The 21,666-nt window shown below is 39.4% G+C and overlaps 3 protein-coding genes across 3 annotated transcripts in view; 1 reads left to right on the top strand and 2 right to left on the bottom strand.

Moving 5' to 3' along the window:
* The window catches only part of LOC145484597 (uncharacterized), a 62,264-nt gene extending 42,506 nt beyond the window's left edge, over positions 1 to 19,758 (bottom strand). The window contains exon 1 of the mRNA XM_081463195.1: positions 19,621 to 19,758. The gene's annotated coding sequence lies outside the window, so the exon portion shown is untranslated. The remainder of the gene's footprint in view (positions 1 to 19,620) is intronic.
* Positions 1 to 21,666, top strand: part of LOC145484618 (uncharacterized) — a 407,604-nt gene that overhangs the window by 195,651 nt on the left and 190,287 nt on the right. The window lies entirely within an intron of this gene.
* On the bottom strand, positions 13,020 to 15,609 carry LOC145485292 (tetratricopeptide repeat protein 28-like). The gene has a single exon (XM_081463979.1). It carries the CDS (start codon positions 15,246 to 15,248, stop codon positions 13,116 to 13,118), a length of 2,133 nt encoding a protein of 710 aa, XP_081320105.1. The 5' UTR covers positions 15,249 to 15,609; the 3' UTR covers positions 13,020 to 13,115.

The raw sequence follows: 21,666 nt of genomic DNA, 5'->3' as shown, positions 1-21,666 counted from the left end.
GAAATATATTCTGGTGTAACACTATAAGCCTGATTCAAACTTGTGAAATAAGCACAAGCATAGGCACAAGTATAAGCACAAGAAAATGCTAGCGTGCACTGAGATGAAATAAGCACAAGCATAAGCACAAGAAAAAGAAACATTTTCCTTTTTCTTGTGCTTGAGCGTATGCTTATTACGCTTATTTCACTAGTGGGAACTGGTCTGAAATAAGCACAAACATAAGCGCTAGAATTCAACCAATCAGAATAACACTCTCCAGATCTCCTCTCGCTCAACAAAAATGGCGGATGAGAGGTTAGCAGAGCTTGCCCGGAGCTATCCAATTCTGTACGATAAATCGTTGGTTGACTTCAAAAGCTCACATAAAAAGGAGTTGGCGTGGAGCGAGATCGCACGAGAGCTAAATTTGAAATCAGGTAAGCAAAAGTACGAATCGAACTGAGTTTGTTTACACAAGGAATGATTATTAAAATAAAGTGTAGCAGAACTTTGGTTGTATTCACCAACATCAACACAGCAAATAGCGCTTCTTCCTCTGCCATGTTGTTTCTCCACTTACGTATTCTCCTTTCCAGAGCCGCTGTTTCTTTTCACATTTTAAAACGAATAGAAGTGGGGAAGAGAATGTTTCCGACATGACCCACGCTGCGCATGCGAATGTCGCTAATGTGAACATCCTTGTGCTCCCTTGTGCTTATGCTTGTGCTTATGCCTGTTCTTATCTCACGAGTGAGAACCAGGCTTCAGAGGAACGCAAGGTTTTGATATTCTTATGCTCATGCTTATGCTTATGTCGTGGTCGTCCTCACCAGTGCATAAGGGCTGGTTCACACTTTAGCATAAGCATAAGCATAAGCATAAACAGCCATAAACATAAGCATATAAGAAAAATATGTGTGAACCGGGGTTACATAAGCATAAGCATAAGGATGGCTATTGCGCAGGCGCAGTTCACCTCTCAGGATAACGAAGTCGAAATTGGATTGTTGCTACTGTTAAGCCGTAGAAATCGAAGAACGTTGCTTATGCAAAGAAAACACAAAGAAAACCGAGAATAAGAGACATAAGAGACATTTTTACGAGAAGAAAGACACAAGGCGATTATTATAACCTTGTACAAGAATTAAAACTGGGAGACAGAGAATTTTGTTTCAGGTAAGCTTACCTGTCGTACAAACAAGGATAATTGCGGACAGATTCCGCCAACTTTTCTTTCACCTGCGTCGCCATGTTTTCAGTTGACAGATTGTGACAGAGCGGGCCTGGATTTTATTTTTGTGTATTCCGCTGACAAGAAAACTCTTTATGCTTACGCTTATGCTTATGTATGCCCGGTTCACATTCAAGTATCCACAACATAAGCATAAGCATAAGAAAATGGAAAAAGTTCCATTCCTTGTGCTTATGCTTATGCTTACGCTTATGCTTATGTATGCCCGGTTCACATTCAAGTATCCACAACATAAGCATAAGCATAAGAAAATGGAAAAGTTCCATTCCTTGTGCTTATGCTTATGCTTATGCATACATACATATACATACATACATTTTATTTGTTCTCAAATTAAAATTACCATTGTAACATGCCCGCGGATAGCTGAGCTAATCTAGGCGGGTCATGTTAGGACGAGTTATTAATATACAACTAGGTACTACTAAATGCAACTGAGGGTAACAAGAGAACTAAAGAGACTAGAATTGACAACGATGACTAAAGACAGCTAATAAACTAACGATATTACAAATAATAATTAACAACAGTTACGACGAGAGACTACAGATACACTAAAGCGAAATTATTGAGTATTTATGAATACATACTAGGAGGAAAATAAATTCAGCTTTACTTTTTGAACGATTTCTGTAAGATCAATATAACAGTCTTCTGAAGCTAGAATTTCAAAAAGTATTTGTTTTATTTTCCTCTTAAAGACATTTTTTGGAAGCTTTCTTAAATATATAGGCATTTCATTCCAAATTTTTGTTCCGATTCTAGAAAATGAATTCACTTGAAGTGAGAGTCTAGAACTTTGTGCGTATAAATTATTTAAGACAGAGGATCGAGTATTGTAAGAATGAATATCAGAAATGTCTTGAAAGAGATCTTGAATGTTTCCAGGAGCATTTCTGTGTCTTATTTCAAACATAAGGTTAGCTAAAAGCTCATAATACAAAAATTTTAACGGTAAAACACTGGCATCAATAAATAAAGGAATCGTATGTTGATTTCGCTCAGAAAAATAAATAAAGCGAAGAGCTCGCTTTTGGAGCTTGAGAAGCTTTTCAAGGTGTGATTTATATGCTTGGCCCCAGGCCACCAAACCATAAGTTAAATAAGGAGTAACTAAGGATCTATAAATAGTTAAAAGAGTTTGTCTTGGCAGAAAGTGCCGTAGTTTACAAATCAATCCTACAGTTCGGCTTATTTTAATAGCTACATGATCAATATGATGTTTGCAAGAAAGATGATTGTCAATTATTACACCTAGATATCTCACAAATTCTTTACATTCTAGAGCCACCTTCTTTTGTTGATCATTGTCGAATATCATAATTTTGGGATGATAAGTAAGTTTTCTCTGAGCCGGTCTAAAGATAACGAAATTTGTTTTTTTTTAATATTTAAGGTTAATTTATTAGCCGTTAACCAATCGAACAACTTGCAGAGTTCTTGATTTACAGTCGACTCAAAAGACTTAAGATTTTTGTCAGCATATACGGCATTCGTGTCGTCAGCAAATAAAAAAAATTTAAGTTTGTCAGAGGATTCTTGGATATCGTTGACATAAATTAGGAAAAGTTAAGGGCCTAGGACTGAGCCTTGCGGTACACCACAAGTGGTATTTTGCCTTTTAGATATATAAGAGCCAATTTGCGTAGTTTGAGTTCGACCATCCAAGTAAGATGAGAACCACTTATTTATAACACCACGAAAACCATAGTGATCTAACTTGTGTAAAAGAATTTTATGATCGACGGTATTAAAAGCCTTTTTCAGGTCAATGAATACACCACATGAGAACAAGCGCTTGTCCATATTTTCCTGTATGGTACTTACAATGTCAAGAATTGCATGCTGTGTTGAATGCGCTTTGCGGAAGCCATATTGCCAGATGAAGAAAGTATATCATTTTGCTCAATGAAAGATTCCATTCTGGAGTAGACCAGTTTTTCGAAGATCCTATTAAAGTTAGACAGCAAAGAAATAGGCCTATAGTTGTTTGGATTAGTGTTATCTTCGGCTTTAAAAATAGGAATAATTTTTGCCATTTTTAATTTAGTGGGATACATCCCAGATGAAATAGAAAGATTTATTATTTCCGCAAGTGTACTGCTTACAACGTTTGACGAATACTTCAACAGTTGGGTAGGACATGAGTATAAACCATGAGACTTGTTATTTGGTATGCGCAAAATTTCCAATTCCACTTCAGTTGGGGTAACTAGATTGAAAGCAAACGACGAATCGGGAGAGTTAGATCAGTTCGTAGAATCAAAATAATTACGCTGAACGGTTGGTAACTTATTTGCCAGTTAAGGTCCAACAGAAGCGAAATGGTCATTAAGTACGTTGGCTATTCTATTATGGTCACAGGTAACAGAATCATTATCAGTAGGGACTTTAATAGAAGTAATAGGTTTTGTGTTCTTCAATTTACGAGCAAGTACATTGTTTATTCCCTCCCAAGTTTTTTTCATATTAGTTAGGTTATCATTAAAAAATTTAGAATAGTATTGCTGTTTACTTAAACGCGTTAAGGTACAAATTTTGTTCCTATAAATTTTGTAGTTGGCGGTGTCACCAGACGCATATAACTTATTTTTAACTTTAATGGAGATTCTTATGCCTTTGGTGATCCATGGTTTGGAGAGCTGTTTAGCTTTGCGGTTTGAAATTGTCTTCATAGGTACATGTTTATTTATCAATTTGTTAAACTTGTTGTAAAAAGAAGAAAATAAATTGTCCACGTCACACGGTTTTTTATCTGTGAGAGTATTCCAGTTCACATTAGACAGATCGGCGTTAAAACTGTCCCTAGAGAATCTAGAAAAATCCCGCACGTTAAATTTTCTTATCTTAATTTTATCCCTCATAGACTTCAGAATACAGAATTGCGAAAAATGATCACTTATTTCAGAGATGATATTTCCACTAGCCACAACTTGATCAGGATTGTTGATAAAAATGTTGTCAATTAGGGTGGCGGAGGTAGAGCGGACACGCGTTGGTTTGTCAATTGTGGGAACGAGAAAACAACTTTGAAGGGAAGTTTAAAAATCGTGACTATACGAAGATGACGCACATTTTAAAAGGTCAATATTGAAATCACCCATGATCACAATATATTTCCCAGAGGACGCAAATTTTTCAATAGTCTCATCAAAATATGATTGAAAGATTTCAGGAGAATTGTGTTGTCTATAAAAGATTCCACAAATAACATTTTTCTTATTCTCAAGCCCACAATACCTGAAAAGCTTCATTGGAGGTCCTTTCTAAAACACGATAATCAAGTGACTCATCAATGAACATTCCCACACCACCAGACGCCAGAGGTGTTGGAACATATTCAAATACGTAGCCAGGTGTATGTGCGGTGCACAACTGTGAATTTACATTGGTGATTTTTGTTTCAGTAACTCCGATGACATTAAAATGAAAATCTACTTCACGCAAAAGTTGAGTTTGAAGATTTTCCAGATTACGATTCAAGCTAACTACGTTGTTATGAAATATAGAAAAGCTAGAGATAGTTTCATCTTTTGACAACTTCGTTTTCATTTCCTTAAAACTATGGGGGGAGAAATATCGACTAGTTATTCTGTTAGAGGAGTAATCAACGGGGTTCAAATTATAATCTAAGGTTGTATTTAAGGAAAACAAATCTAAGTCATATAAGCTAGTAAGTTTCTCTAATTCCCTTTTAGTTTTACATGTGGTCGACACTGAACTATTAAACTGGCCGTGAATTTCTGCCAAACATCTAGAACAACTATAATACGGTAAAATCTTCAGTATAGATCTAATAGAATTCACTGTACTTCTGTTCCTGCCTTTCATATTAGTACCATTATAAAGCATAACAGTAGTTTAACTTTGCTGCAAGGATCCTCTGATCGAGCTTCAGGGCGTTCACGCAGTCTTAACTTAGTTAAGTCGTCAATCGCCCCCAGACGAATCGCCACAGAAGTATCCGTTTTGCGTAAGAAGATTGTTGCGCCTTTCGCCCAGCACCACTTGTAGTTGTATGTGTTTTGGTGTGCCTTCGCTGAGTGTAACAGCTCTTGTAGTCTCGGTGTAAGGTGGCTGTAAATTGCAATCCGATTAATTTCAGCAGAAGACTGGAGATTCAGGCCCTCGGTGGTTAGTCGACTGGCGTTACCTCTTGACGCGAGCACTTTGTCACGTATCATCCTTCTTGTGAATTTGCAAATAATCGGGTTCGGACGTCTTCGGTTACCATTACCGGTCGAAGTATCTCGCTGTGGGACCCTATGAGCAATGTCGATCTCTGATAAGGAGATATCGACTCCAAGGCCGGTAAATAGCTTCACACACAATTCCGCGGTGTCTTGTGCAGATTCTCTTTCTGATATTAGTGGAACGCCCACGATCTTCAAGTTATATTGAAAACTGTAATAGAGCATCTCGTCGATAGCTTTGTCAGTTCTGTCAACTTTAACTGTCAATAAATCCAACCTACGAGAGAAATTATCCAGAGCTTTTGACAAGCTGGATTCTGACTTCACAAGAGCATCATAGCTGTCGCTGAGGAATTGGACATCCTGTGTGCTCGGTAGAGCGGTGGCTGCCGCTTCGTGGTAGTCCTTCTGTTCCGCCATCTTGGATTTGAGAAACTGAAATTCCTTCTTTAAATCATTCAGTTGACTCTTTAAATGATCGTTTTCTTTTCTTAGCACTTTAACTTTGTCTCCCATTAGTCAACAGAGAAAAAAGAAAATGTCTAACCTAGCCAAACAGTAAATACACGAGAAAGAACGCGGAGCGCTAGCTGAAGCGTGCCGCGTGTCGCAATCAACAATCTTATACTTATGCTTATGCTTATGCTTATGCTTATGCTTATGCTTATGCTTATGCTTATGCTTATGCTTATGTTTATGCTTACGCTTATGCTTATGCCTATGCTTACGCTTACGCTTACGCTTACGCTTATGCTTATGCTTATGCTTATGCTTATGCTTATGCTTATGCTTATGCTTATGCTTATGCTTATGCTTGCGTTGCTAGTGAGGACCAGGCTTAACGGAAGTTATGCTTATGCTTATGTAACCCCGGTTCACACATATTTTTCTTATGCTTATGTTTATGCTTATACCTATGCTTATGTCAAGGTGTGAACCAGCCCTAAGTTTCTTTTATACTTATGCTTATGCTTACGCTTATGCTTATGCTTACGCTTATGCTTACGCTAACGCTTACGCTTACGCTTACGCTTATGCTTATGCTTATGCTTATGCTTATGTTTATGCTCACGCTTACGCTCACGCTTACGCTCACGCTTACGCTTACGCTTATGCTTATGCTTATGCTTATGCTTACGTTTACGCTTATGCTTATGCTTATGCTTATGCTTATGGTTACGCTTACGCTTATGCTTATGCTTATGCTTATGCTTATGCTTAGGCTTAGGCTTAGGCTTAGGCTTAGGCTTATGCTTACGCTTACGCTTACGCTTACGCTTATGCTTATGCTTATGCTTATGCTTATGTTTATGCTTATGCTTATGCTTACGCTTATGCTTATGCTTACGCTTATGCTTATGCTTATGCTTATGCTTATGCTTATGCTTACGCTTACGCTTATGCTTACGCTTATGCTTATGCTTACGCTTATGCTTATGCTTAGGCTTATGCTTATGCTTATGCTTATGCTTACGCTTATGCTTATGCTTATGCTTATGCTTACGCTTACGCTTATGCTTATGCTTATGCTTATGCTTACGCTTATGCTTATGCTTACGCTTACGCTTATGCTTACGCTTATGCTTATGCTTACGCTTACGCTTATGCTTATGCTTATGCTTACGCTTACGCTTACGCTTACGCTTACGCTTACGCTTACGCTTACGCTTACGCTTACGCTTACGCTTACGCTTACGCTTACGCTTACGCTTACGCTTACGCTTACGCTTACGCTTACGCTTACGCTTACGCTTACGCTTACGCTTACGCTTACGCTTACGCTTACGCTTATGCTTATGCTTATGCTTACGCTTACGCTTACGCTTACGCTTACGCTTATGCTTACGCTTACGCTTACGCTTATGCTTATGCTTATGCTTATGCTTATGCTTATGCTTATGCTTATGCTTATGCTTATGCTTATGCTTATGCTTATGTTTATGCTTACGCTTATGCTTATGCCTATGCTTACGCTTACGCTTACGCTTATGCTTATGCTTATGCTTATGCTTATGCTTATGCTTATGCTTATGCTCATGTTTATGCTTGCGTTGCTAGTGAGGACCAGGCTTAACGGAAGTTTAGAAGTTCACATCATCAGTGCTGTGTAAACCCGTACGTCGTTTTCTTTATCTTGACATCTATACTCAGTAAATTGCTTTCCTTTGATTTTTGTCGCAAAGAATTCATATAAAGAACGTTACCGTATGAGTAAATATTCCTTGTATGATTATATGAAGTACTTCCAATAACAGTTGTTGTATAAACTAATCAGTCACCTTATCGAGAGATGTCATTTCCGTTTTACTGAATTGTTTGAAGTCATATCGCTAGGCTTTTGTACATTATGCTTTTTTCCGTACTAAAATGCTTCACCCTAATGCTCCATTTTTCCCACTAAAATGCTCGGTCATCCCCCAAAAAGTCACTAAAATGCTCGGTTAATGCTCATACATACATTTTTTTTTTTTGTATGACGAAGGGGCTAAACAAACAAGGCCGCCTTTAATTTGATTTGACTACCGCTAACCTCTCCTCAGTCTCCACTCAGCCGTATTAGGGTGGCTTTTGTCTTCATTTTCTCGTTAAAAAAAAAATTTTATTTCTATTTTCTAATTTTCCGGGAAAATGCCACTAGAATGCTCGAATAATGCTTAATGCTTTTCCCTCAATAAAATGCTCGAAAAAATGCTAGCATAATGTACAAAAGCCTACAGATATTTCGCTGTCTGGGCATCATTTAGTGGAGCGCTCCAAGAGATGTTGAGACTTTGCACCCACACATTATGTTCGCGTTGATTTCTTAGCTTAGGAAAAGACATTTTGATCTAATAATGTCTCTCTGTCCCATTGAAATGTCTTATGTTGATGCCTTGTACCTCACCAGGGGCGGATCCAGGATTTTTCGAGGACAGGGAGGGGGGCGGGTGGCTGATTCCTTGGGATTGCAGAATCCATGGGGCATCTCCCCTAAATGTGGCAATTTGAGAATTGAGACCTGATTGAAAACTGTCACATCAGAAAAACTAGCAATGTCACAAAGTAGAAATTACAATGAGATACCTGTCCAGAAGGTTTCCCTTTATTTCAGTAATAATATTCACAATATGTTTCAGTTTCCTTTCAGTTTTTTGCTTCTCCAAAAGAGGGGTGGCTAACCACCCAATCCACCCTCCCCCACCCCACACCGCAAAAAAAAAGTCCGCCCCTGCTTATCTGCATAGCAACAAGAAGGTGCACCCACACCCCTAATAAATGAGTCACTGACACTGACAAAACGCTTCGTTGTAGTATTGTTTTATAAAATGATCAAGGTAGAACGAAAATAACAGCAACAACAAATGAATCTGACTCAGTATAATCTGCATAAAGAAAACGAATTCGAAGTTCCTTTACTTAAGTCTGAATAAACATGGAAACATCGTTGCAGGGAAGATTTCACAATGTGTACACGTACAAAAATAGCCTTGAGCGGAATGGTTCCTTATTTTAAGTATATTGTTCCTGGAGCGAGTGCAATTCAGTCACATTAAACAGAAAGTGGTGTAATTCTTTAAAGTCTCTAGACAAATTTCTCGGGCCGGAGGTTTAACTTTTATGGAGGGAGTCCGGCTTGGATACTTGGGCGTGCGAAGTGTTTCTTTAGCAAGATACTTGATTTCCTATCTTTATGAAAGCGGACAGCAATTTGTGAGTGCAACTTGAGAAAATTCTTGGAGTAAACAAGGCGCACTGACTAGTTTCTGAAATAGGAAATGATGTGTCTTGCTAGAAAAAAAAAACACCCCAGTAACTATGGTTCAGCCTTCCCGGCGAAGTAGTGAACAAATTGACAGGCTAAAGCATATATATTCACAGGCGGTTACCGCCCCAATTCAAGACGATAAAAATACCAGCAGAATTAAAATACATGAACTTTGATGTAGTACAACTTTCTCTTCCTTTGTAGTACTTTGGATATCATGTAGGTGTAATCACCCATGTATGTATATTATTTTATATAAACTTTTCGAAGAGGGAATATCGATTGTTAGAACACAGACAGACCAATAAAAAAAGGAATAGTATCCTCCGCTTGACATCGATGAGGTAGAAGAGAGCGTGACTTAGTGAAAACGTGGAACTAGGCTAACTCGCTTGCTGCAGTAAAGTAATATCGAGTCTCGCTGAGACATCTGTAATCTTTTAATCCTCATGTTCTGCCAAGCCTGATTTACAATTGAGATTGCTCTATGTTTACGTTTAAGTCCAATTACAAGTGATTACGAACGTCTGCAGATTAGTATAGTCTTAGTATAGAAACAGTTTGATCTTACAGTCGATCTTATAAAATGTTAGCCTGCTTAGTATCGCTACATTTGTCTTTAAACCTAATTGATTACAAAACGCATCATGCACACTGATATACATATTGAGCCAACTGTCAATTTTCTCATATGTAAAAACAAGAGATAGAATGAATGCAAATTACAATGTACACTACTCTAATTGTCAATCTTCCTCTTGTCAACTCAGTCCAGACTCCTACTGTGAATTGATCAAGGCTTTAAGTCTCACTCTCTAACGGAAGCTAAGCATATTACAATATCAGTTCCCAGTCTCACCCTGTCATCTGCTTTGTTAAAACAAGGCCTGAAATGTGACTCCTGTAAGGCTCGGTTTACGAAGTCTCTACGTGCAGCAGATATTGCGTCGTTAGATCCACTGTTAGTAGATGGACGAGAATGTTTACTGTACATAAAAGTAGCATGTGACTTTCCCCAAATCAAATAGGCCAAGAGACAGTTTGTTATGCCACTTAAAGCCGAAACGCGGGACAACGTTGTATCTAAGGCTAATTATTTTCCTATGAAGAAAGCTAGGAAAATAACCACTGTATTAGGTTTCCCTTTAAGCAGAGTTTGAAGTGCACATCGGCTTTGCTAATCCTGATCTCGTATGAGTAATTTAACTTTCCATAGCGGAGCTTCGGCGGCCCGAAGGGGCGCCAAGCGGAGCACAATACTCCTATAATAAAGAAAAGAAAACCGATGAATTGATTTTCTCATGGTTACCATGGCTAGCGGCATTGCTGGTGGGCGCGTACGCACGACCATGGCGACGACGACGGAGTCGCACAAGATGGCGGCTATACTCCAGCTAATAGGTTGACAGAGAAATGCAGCCTTGGTTTATAGCGACCTACTTTGATATTGGCCATCCATGTCATGGTCAATTGACACCTGTTAAAACAAGGTATCCGCTTACCACTATCACGTGACCGTATCGCGGGCTCAAGTTTAGAGCTCATCGAGGTCAGGTTTTTTGGAAGTTGACCGCTGACCAAGAGCTGGTTTTCGATTGGATTGCGGGCTCATGTCAAGTTAACTTGTTGTGATTAGGACCGGGTTGTTTGGAAGCGGTTAAAGCTAACCCGGGATTGAAAGGTAACCGAAGTATTTTTTTCTCTTGTATACAAATGTTTTTCACTCAAACTCAAAACAGAAGGCCAAACAATGTACAGAAAACCTTATTGCAAAGTTGCACAACTCAAATCAAAATTCTCGCCTATCCTGGGTTAGCTTAATCGGGTTTAAACAACTCGGACCAGGAGCTCCGCTTTTAGGCTTGGCTAAATCTATATATTATCTACTTAGATCTTACTCAGTATGGCTTTACCACGTTTTCGTTCACAGTGAGAGTTCAAATAAGCTATATACAGCTAATTATTTCATTATGAAGTGGAAAATCATCACGAGAAAACTGCCATTCATTACTAGTACTCAACAAGAAGTTTTGTGTATCTGTATACAGAGAATAACATGATATTGTGCCAAATGTAATATTTCAGTATAGGCAAGTGTGTCACGAACTAGTTATTTTCAATCGGGCCAAAGCTGAACAACTATCAACAACCTAAGTTTATCATCCAAGGCTATACCAATTTGAGTCATCTTTCAATTTCCAAACGATACGTATACGTACGCAGATTAATCTTTACACTTAGAAAACAGCAAAAATGGATTTATGCAATTTGTCCAATTTCTGAACAAGCATTCGCAATGATTTGCAAGGAAAACAAAAACACAAAGAGTAGTTTCAATAAGTACCATTTTCTATTCTAAGGGAAAGCAGACCGCTGAATGCAGCACCAGTTTCCTTGAAAGAGAATTTCTCAACTTGAACACTACCTACATTAAATTATTTCCGTTGAACTTTACCATGAAATAAACTGTTCTCTCTTTAAAAGAATATGACGACGGAAAAATATATCGGTTTTGACTCTCTTGCAGCATCACGGCAGAAATAAACTACAAAGGAATTACACAGGCTTTAAAAGGGATGTAAAAAGTCTCAGTGAAAGCTACTCGCCGCATGGCTTGTTCTATCTTGATTGTTCAGCATCTGCAAGGGAAAACCATCTATGATTAGGAACAGACACGTGACCAAGAGCTCTATCTCTATCAAGAGCTACTGAACATTTACCAGAGGCAAACTTCACCGCATTTCGATTCATGATTATTGCATTTAAGTAGAACTCAAGATGAGAGAACAATGAAGTACAAAGTAAATTGAAACGTTCAAAATTTATAGTATTAGAAAGTGTAGTAACAGTTCACAGTATAGTTTGATGTAATGCATCAGGGGAACTAAGGAAATCCGCCCCCGCCTTTAGTATTAGGTAACAGCATATACCTTGTCATGCCGTCTTTTCCGTATTTGCGGCTACCCACCTAAAAGGCAACAAAACTGTTATAGTTACAATACTGCACACATTAGAGACTCAAGAGGTATATAACAAATACATACAAGAACAGCGTATATCGCACGTGACATATAATTATAAGTTGTAAGAGAAATTCAATGTTAAAATTTTCATGTTGAACATCTTTTTGTACCCGATATGTCACGAAATCAACCAAAAAATGTTTAAAAAATCTTCAAAATGCAGACAACCTCGGTCTTCACAAATCTTTGTATGTACCAATAGGCCATTTTCGTATTGTGGGTATTGGACTGGAACTAGCTTGCAACTGAGGCTAATGCGGGGAGTCTTTTCAAATGCAAATGACATCAATCTCTTTTTCATGATATTCCCCCGCATGGGCGTCCATTGCAGCTAGTTCCAGTCCAATACCGAGAATACGAAAATAGTAAGTCGACCCAAACCAGTTGGACACACAACTTAAGGAAGTAACGAAGATACGAAGAAAGTGCACGGCGAAAGACGAACCGCAGACGAGAGCTTCTCGATCTCCACTTTTTGAGTAAGTCTCGTTACTTCCTTGCATGGTTTATAACGGAACAAAGCACGTTCAATACTGTTGTTTTCCTCTTACTCTTTTACTTAGACCCTTCACTTGAATCTGTAGGGAAGTTGGCTTGCACAAGTTTTTCCTTGGGTTACGCGTGCAGAATGGCCGATCGGTCGTGCGTGACTGCCTCCACGTAGTGTTTCTGTTTTGTTTTGAAGGACTTTTAACTTGAAATTTTTCAGTTAAATTTTTGTCAGACACTAAAATTTTCTCTGGCTTACCAAAAGAAGCGAAATCCGAAAGGGTCTAAAAGCTGCATGTAAACAAGAAACGGCGTGACCATCCGACACCTTCGTACTTTCTAGTCTCATAAAGCATATTGCTAATTATTATTATGAACAAAAATTACACTTAACGTTCTTAAGTGGAGAAAAAGTGCTACTCACGATGCTTTTACTGACTTTGTCCGAATTCTAACGTGACGTCATGGTCAATGAGTGTAAACGGAGCCCAGAACTTAACTGCATTGAACTTCTCAGACTCTCTCAGGTACTCCATACCTCGGTTAAGAGCTACACTGGCGCTGCAGCCACGAGCCAGATGATGGTAGAAACATTTCATAAACTCCAAAGTGGCCTCGTCATCAATTGCCCAGAGTGACACGAGAACCGATCGCGCACCAGCACCCAGAAAAGCCCTCGCAATACCAACCACACCCTCAGGTGTAACTGTGCCTTGTGCACTGTGACAACAACTAAGCACAACCAACCTTGCACGCAGCTTTGCTGCCTGCACATCTGACGCTTTCAATATAAAATGTTTCTCTTCAAGGATCTTAGATGTCCCGGAGTGGTTAGGAGCCAAAGCAATTCCCCCACCTTTAATATCACCATGTGCTGCAATGTGTACTAAAGCAGCAGAACCGATTCGTCTCAGCACCTCGTCTTTAGTTGCTTCCTTTCCAGTGAGAGGTGCAACGCCTAGCATTTCTCCTATCATCGTTACTTCTTGTCTGGCGTATGGCAGCGGCTGTAGACTGCGCTCACCCTGCTTGTTTGTAATTTCCTCTACGCATGGATCTCCCACTAGCAATGCTCCGCTGCTCCGGTGGAAGTCCTGAGCAGAGTTCGAAATCAGTCTTAAACTCGTCAACGACGGAACAATGCGTATCCTGAAAGATTGGCTTAGATACCTGCATTTATCATCTAAAAATGCAGCATAAGGAGCCAAACATAATGGACCATCTGGGACGATGATCAATTCGTCGCCTTCAAGTAGGTGGGCAATTGGGGCAATTACGCGATCATGAAAGAGGCGCAACGATTTATTGTTGAAGGGTAATCTTTCTACCGTCTCCTGAACAAATTTCCTCGTAGGAGATTTGCTCCTTAGCTCATCCAGTGAATGAATTTCACAGGTAACTCTGCCAACAATGTTGTGTTCTTTGAGAACATTGTTCCTTAAACGCTCCAGAAAAGTAATAGCATCCTCTCCTCGTAGTTCCTTTAGCATAAACTGAACCCTCTTTTCTTTGTTGAGTACCCAGAAATGAATTTTTGTACTTTCTAGTGCTAAAAACACTGTTTGCGTTGATATATCACTTGAGACACCTGTAATGGTTACTTTGTCTTGGAGTGACCCAAACATTGATAATTCAGAGTCATACTGTAATTTCATGAGATCCACCAGTGCTTGTGCTCGTCCTTGCTCGGCAACGCACAAAGCCTCGTCAGTCTTTTTTTGCCTTGACAGAGTTCTCCAAAGAGCGGTGTAAGCATCATGGTGGGCATTACGAAAAGATATTTTCCAGTTATCTTCGGATTGCAGAAGAGCCCTCGTGTCATTGAACAATTTTACACTCGATCGGTAATAAGAAAGGGCTTCCTGCAAAGCACCTGACAATTCAAAATCACGTCCTAAAGAATAACATGCAGTTCCTTCGCCAGTCATGTCCCCTAGTGTTTTGGCAATGCTAAGATGTTGGTTGTGGTACTTCACGGCTTGTTTAAAATCACCCAGAGTCTGGTAAGCATTGCCAAGATTTCCATAAGCAGCTCCTTCCCCAGCCCTGTCTCCCAGTTCTTTGGCAATGCTAAGATGTTGGTTGTGGTACTTCACGGCTTGTGCAAAATCACCCAGACTCTGGTAAGCATTGCCGAGATTTCCATAAGCAGCTCCTTCCCCAGCCCTGTCTCCCAATTCTTTGGTAATGCTAAGATGTTGGTTATGATACTTCATAGCTTGTGTAAAATCGCCCAGACTCTGGTAAGCATTGCCAAGATTGCCATAAGCAGCTCCTTCTCCAGCCCTGTCCCCCAGTTCTTTGGCCATACTACGACGTTGTTCCTGGTACTCTATGGCTTGTTTAAAATCACCCAGACTATCAAAAGCATTGGCAAGATTGCAATAGGCAGCTCCTTCTCCAGCCCTGTCCCCCAGTTCTTTAGCAATACTAAGATGATGAGTGTGGTAGTTGATGGCTTGTTTAAAATCACCCAGATTCCCGTAAGGAATGCCTAGATTGCCGTAAGCACGTCCTTCTCCAGCTCTGTCCCCCAGTTCTTTTGCAATGCTAAGATGTTGCATATGGTACTTGATAGCTTGTTTAAAATCACCCAGCCTCTGGTAAGAATTGCCAAGATTGCCATAAGCAGCTCCTTCTCCAGCCCTGTCCCCTAGCTCTTTGGCAATGCTGAGATGTTGGTTGTGGTACTTGATACCTTGTTTAAAATCACCCAGACTCTGGCAAGCATTGCCAAGACTACAATAAGCACGGCCTTCTCTAGCCCTGTCTCCCACTTCTTGGGCATTGCTAAGACGTTTCTTCTGGTACTCTATGACTTGTTTAAAATCACCCAGTCTCTGGTAAGCATTGCCAGGATTTCCATACGCATCTCCTTCTCCAGCACTGTCTCCCAGTGTTTTGGCACCGCAAAGATGTTGCCTGTAGTCGTCTATCTTTGTTTTTATCATTTTTAAATCTTTTTGTGATGTGTTTGCTTGTCTTGTATCAGCTATACACCTAGTGAACATGGAATATGAAGTTCTTTACGGCAGGTTAATTAACACTCTTTGTCGCTACTGTTTTATACTTTTAGCGTATTGCAGTGATTTTTAAAAGAGATACCGATGCTTTTACTTCTTTAACTTGTTTTTTAAAAGAAACATTGGAGAATAGATGGTGTTTTGACTTAGTCAGTATCAGTCACCGGATTTTGAAAGTCTTACTACACCCACCACTGTATTCATCACTAATGTATACAGTGTAGGCCTGTTAACTAGGCCAGCAGTAGGAAACAAGCTAAATAAGGCCCATAAGTAAGAAGAAGGAAAACATTTTGGGGTTCATCAGGGGCGGAGCCAGGATATTTTAAAGGGGGGAGTCACACTATGCCAAAGTGAGGGCACTCACCAGGTTGTTATGGCGTTTTCGCCACCTGTGGTAGGTTGTTTGCTTAAAAAAAGGCTTACAAAATGGGGGTCACGGGCACCTCAGGACCCCCCCTGCCACGCCCTTGTTCATTGAATAGTCGAGACACCAAAGAGCTTTGTTTACAACAGCAGTACCCTGCATTACGTATCACAATAAATTATACACACAGTTTAGTTAGTTTGAACTGATGATAATGATATGTCATAATTATATCCCATTCATTTCCAGAGAAAACAACAAAAGTCTTGTAGTGTAATAATGATTGTGTTAATGCCTCTCCGAGGGAAAAAGCTTAAGGATCTCAGATGTTTTTATATTCGTTGCGGTTCAGATTTAAACGTAGCGAAATAAAATATAAAATTAATCAGAAACACTGCCATCTAGATTTACACTACTCTTGCCTTGTAACAGTCAGAAACGTTAGTCCAAGATGTGTTTCTTAACTTTCTACAAGATACACGAGGGTAGAATAGGCTTCGTACTATATACGAAATATGTTTTCAACATCAGAGCCAGTTTCTAATACTAATTCTAAAATGAAACTATTACCAAAGTGTAACGTGGGTAGAGTGATAGAACCTGTGTTAGCCACCCTTGAGCACTATTGCAAAAATCGTAACGTAATTGTACTTTAGCGAGATTTCGGCGTTGTTGATATTTGTTTCTTACCGGGGAGCCGAGATTAGAATACTATTACACACTGTTTTCCCTCGTGGACACGGAAAATGGAACGAAACTTGACGGCGGTAAATTTACTCGGAGCAACTCGCTCGGCTTGCTTGCGATCGATTGAGAGTAGAATTCCGTCACTAATATCTGGACACCGCGGATCTTCGGCCACTGAAATTCAGATCGAGTTAAGGGCAAACCAAAGATTCTGACATACAACTGCACTTCAAGGTAGGTTTATTCCTCTTCTCGACGTAAATCCAAGTGTACATCCAACAGTAAATCCCAGTGTAAATCGAATTATGGTTGCAATGTCGCTAGATTTGTTCTAACGATAGCATGATTATTGCATCACTACTGGATAACAATGAATGTTACACAAGATTACAAAAATAGCTATAAATAGATTACAATGTGTACTTTTCACGTGTCGCACTTATCTCAAAGAAGTTTGCAGAAAGTTCCGTAGTTTTCGGGCCACGTTGGCGGTAGACACTAAATTTAGAAATTACTAGTGAGCTTATTCAAATTTTTACTACTAAAACTTCACGTGATAATTATTTACAGCACAAAACTATTTACAATAGGAATTCTAATAAAGTCGTTATAAAAGGAAGCAAAATATAGTTTACAGAAATGAACGAAAATTACTAGTTATTAGTATAGGTAATCGTAAGAATGCGTGAGCAATTAAAGAATTGGTTCATAGGCTTATGTATTAGCGTGCGTCGGTATATCGAGTTATGGATGCGCGCGGGAAGTTTGGAGAGCACGACAAAGTTCGAGGGGCAGCCGAGAGCAACTCTAGCTTCTCGGGTGCTTTTCAAACTTCCCAAGTGTATCTATAACTCGATATACGTACGGATAAAAGCATAAACCAATTTTATTTGTAGCATAGCGACATCAACTTGTACCCCAAAACAAGTTTTATTTGTGATTTACTACAAAGTTCTCACAATTCGCGGTGAAGGAAAACTTAAAGGATCCTATTGCCTTGTTAAAAACACAACACAATCAGTTGAGCAACAATTGAACAACATTGCTCCATCTGGTTCCTAAAATTGTCAAGGAAAAATTCGCTTCTTCGAATCAATAAAGATGTAGGCAAACAAAGTCAAAATACTCAATGAAAATGTAGCCAACTCAAGTTTTAGTAAACATCTTAGCAAACTTTCTTTTCCAAACGAGGAAAAGTGGCCTTTTGCTCGCATTTGTTCCCTGAAAAAACACGCTAAAATAAGCAAATCATAATCCTTGTTAGAATTGTTCAAATAATTTTGATTGGCTAATTATAACGAGGCAACAACTGGACTTCAGCTATAAACTTTCGGTTTCCAGTGGCTTTCGAGAGAACAATGATCGCTTTTAAAGTTCGCTTTTTAGTTTAATTTAACAATAAGAATCAAAAGTTTCCCTTCCAGGGGAATCCGACGTTCGCTGCTGACTCACGCTCTGTGCTTTTCCGTACTGCATCACGAACTTACCACATCGTTATGTCACAAGACTTCACAACGATATGGTTCGTTCGTGATGCTTGGCTTCACGCGTCAAAACAAACTACGACAAGTCATTGCTTTCCACAGTGCTCACTTAAACCTTCGAAGCAAGCAAGTGTTAGATACTACGAATATCACTTCTCGCGAAGCCTATTCGGGTGCAAACGCTAACGGGCGTTTAGAAAATTACATCATCAGAGCTGTGTAAACCCGAGGGTCACCGTTTTCTTTTTTTTTTACGTCTCCGCTCTCTAAATATCTTTTCCTTAATTCACTGTCGCAAACAGTATGTAAGCGAACTCAACAGTATAAAAATTTTAAAAAATAAAAAGATGTCACTTACTAGCTTGAATAGACATTAAATTCGGTTTTCAATGATTGTTCCGTTTAATTGGTTTCATTCTTGTGTCACTCTACGTAATTCAAAATCTGCATTATCAGAAACATGAACAGTCGCTGTAACACAGTTGTTTCACTTTAAAGAAAGCAAATTCATTTGTGGCATGTCTTAACGCTTCAAGGCCACTGAAATATCAGACGAGCAGATCGTTCATTTAATTAAAATGCCAATCGTCGACACATTCAGATTAATAACTTACGTTTGAGTTCCCGCCTTCTTGCTTTTTTTCAAATCGGTTTCAACTGATGTCCACTTTTGCCTTTGTCTTCTTCACCACTAGAACTTTTATCTTCAGAAGAAGAGAAGGTGAAATGGCGAAGAATTGCTTAGTCACGCTTCATACATTAATTCATGAAGATGAATCATTCGTCTTATGATTCACTCACTATTTATATTTCAAAGTTTCGAAAAGCGGTTAACACCACAGGCAGCCCAAGCTCTCTCTATGAACCACACAAGCAACACAATATGGCATCGAATTATAAGGGTTTATATGGGATTTTCTACAAGATATCCATGGAGGTAGTTAAAAGTGAAAATTCTCAATAAACATGGCCTACCTTATTCCATACGTGTGTTGTTTGCTCCTGGTGTGGTTATTTTACCTATTTAACTTGATTTAAGCGACTTTTTTGAATTCCGGTATTCCCTTCATAAAGAGAGGACAAGGCGAAACACCTCAGTCGGAACAGCCTGCCGAACGAAGTCAAAAATCCCAGGCTAAAATGAACCCACGTTCACAAATCCACCGCAGAATTCAAGGGCAAAGGTTGATCTTTCATTTCAATCCTCTAGCCACACAATCGCAGCCCTGCGAGCGACGCCAGGCCATGGATATCTTGTAGAAAATCCCATATAAACCCTTATAATTCGATGCCATATTGTGTTGCTTGTGTGGTTCATAGAGAGAGCTTGGGCTGCCTGTGTTAACACATCGATAATTTCTGTTAAAGTTCCTACCTTCTTGCTCTTTTCAAATCTGTATCAACTGATCTCTACTTTTGCTTTTGTCTTCTTGACCACCAGAAGATGTGACAGTGACCTTCAACTTCAGAAGAAGAAGAAGAGGGTGAAATGGCGAAGGACTGCCTAAACTGTTCACTGCTGACTCACGCTTCGTACATTCCGTGAGGTTTCGTGACGGAAGTGATATGGTACGTTCGTGATGCTTGGCTCCACACGTCAAAACAACCCTCAACAAATCATACATTTTCACAGCGCTTACGTAAAACTTTAAAGCAAGAAGTATTAGATATACCAAAAATATCACTTCTCTCTTACGAAATATATTCTGGTGTAAACGCTAACGGACGTTTAGAAGTTTATATCATCAGTACTGTGTAAACCCGCACATCGTTTTTCTTTATCTTGACATTTATACTCTGTAAATTGTTTTTCTTTGATTTTCTGTCGCAAATAATTCGTAAAAAGTACGTTACCGTATGAGTAAATATTCCTTGTATGATTATATGAAGTATTTCTATGCAGAAACCTCGACAACAATTGTTGTATAACCTAACCAGTCACCTTATCGAGATATGTCATTTCCGCTGTACTGAATTATTTGAAGTCATATCGCTGTCTGGGCATCATTTAGAGAAGAACGCCAAGAGATGTTAAGACTTTGCATCCAGACATTTTGCTGTAATTATTGTATTGGGACAAGGACAAGAATATGTACATCATGTACAAATCCCATGTTATGAATCCCCAGTGGTTAATAAGCTATTCACAGTTTGTAAGTTACGCAAGAGCAACTCGAAAGCATCTCTGTCAACACTGCTTTTTAATTTTTTTGGTTCATTGCCGCTTTATTAGCCTACGAACGCAGACGTATTTCCGGCTGTCGCTTGTCTCCGCCGAAAATAACGTCTGCGAACCCGAGCCAGGAAACGATTTCTGTGACGTAGGAATTTTAAGCCAATCACAGTTTAGCTCAAGTAACCCCAGAACTACTGCGCGAGGTATTCGCTGCGAGGAGCACTCGAGTTTCATTCTATCATGGAATCTGATTGGCCAAGGAGAAACAAAAGTCACACGTCACAGAAATCGTTTCCTGGCTCGAGTTCGCAGACGTTATTTTCGGCGGAGACAAGCGACAGCCGGAAATACGTCTGCGTTCGCAGGCTATCGCTTTATTTACTTTATGATGATTTAACACTCGCTGTATCCTGCATTTATAAATGAGATCCTAGTGCCGTGTTTGGGTTTACAAAGATTAGCTACACAAATGTTTTATCTCCTACTTAGCAATAAAAAGAGGCGCAGTGATAAGGTCCACGATTGGTACACCTCTTAGAACCTCAATAAAATATTTTTGCGTTTCCTCCTTTCAGCGAGTTCCCTCTTCAACGTCTACTCCATGTCGGCCATGTGCAAAGGACGATTTGACGTCATAGACGTGTATTCATTGAGCGATTCATATCAACTCAGATGCTTAGATCATGTTCATTACAGCAACGAAGTTTTTAACATGATGGAGACGATGCTTGAGCAGTACAAAGTACACTACAACAAGAAACTCGACGAAAATGAAAACATGGTAAAATAAAACGATGCATAAGTACAGAAAAACTTTAACAGCTTCGGTAAAAGCTAGGATTGAGACTTCATGTATGGCAAGATAGAATAAAAGAAGACGGTGCCCGCCATAATCTACTTTCATTCTTGTTTACGCGTTTCAGTTTAAATTACAAAAGACTGCAGGCATGCTCCATTGAGTCTGCAACCCCAAAGTGCTTACGAATTCACGTGACCAGCTCCCAGTTGGCTTGAACGCTCAATTGGTAGAGCACTGCACTGGCATCGCAGAGGTCATGGGTTGGAATCCCGTTCAAGCCTGAATTGGATCAATCATGTCTTCATAATCGAGTCTCTCTTAGCATTCCGCTGCCAAACCTTAACAACTTAGATTGCCATTATGAATAAGTTAAATCTAACAACGGGTGATTACGAATGTCTGCGCCTTAGTACAGTGAAAATTTGATCTTGCTGTTGATCTCACAA

The sequence above is a fragment of the Orbicella franksi genome, chromosome 4 (genome assembly GCF_964199315.1).
Source record: "Orbicella franksi chromosome 4, jaOrbFran1.1, whole genome shotgun sequence".
Classification (NCBI taxonomy): Eukaryota; Metazoa; Cnidaria; class Anthozoa; order Scleractinia; family Merulinidae; genus Orbicella; species Orbicella franksi.
Note: the sequence above shows the minus strand (reverse complement) of the source record. Positions and strands in the feature narration are given on the sequence as shown.

Coding starts and splice junctions, on each gene's coding strand:
- LOC145485292 (XM_081463979.1), bottom strand. CDS start 15,248: ATGCAACATCTTAGCATTGCAAAAGAACTGGGGGACAGAGCTGGAGAA.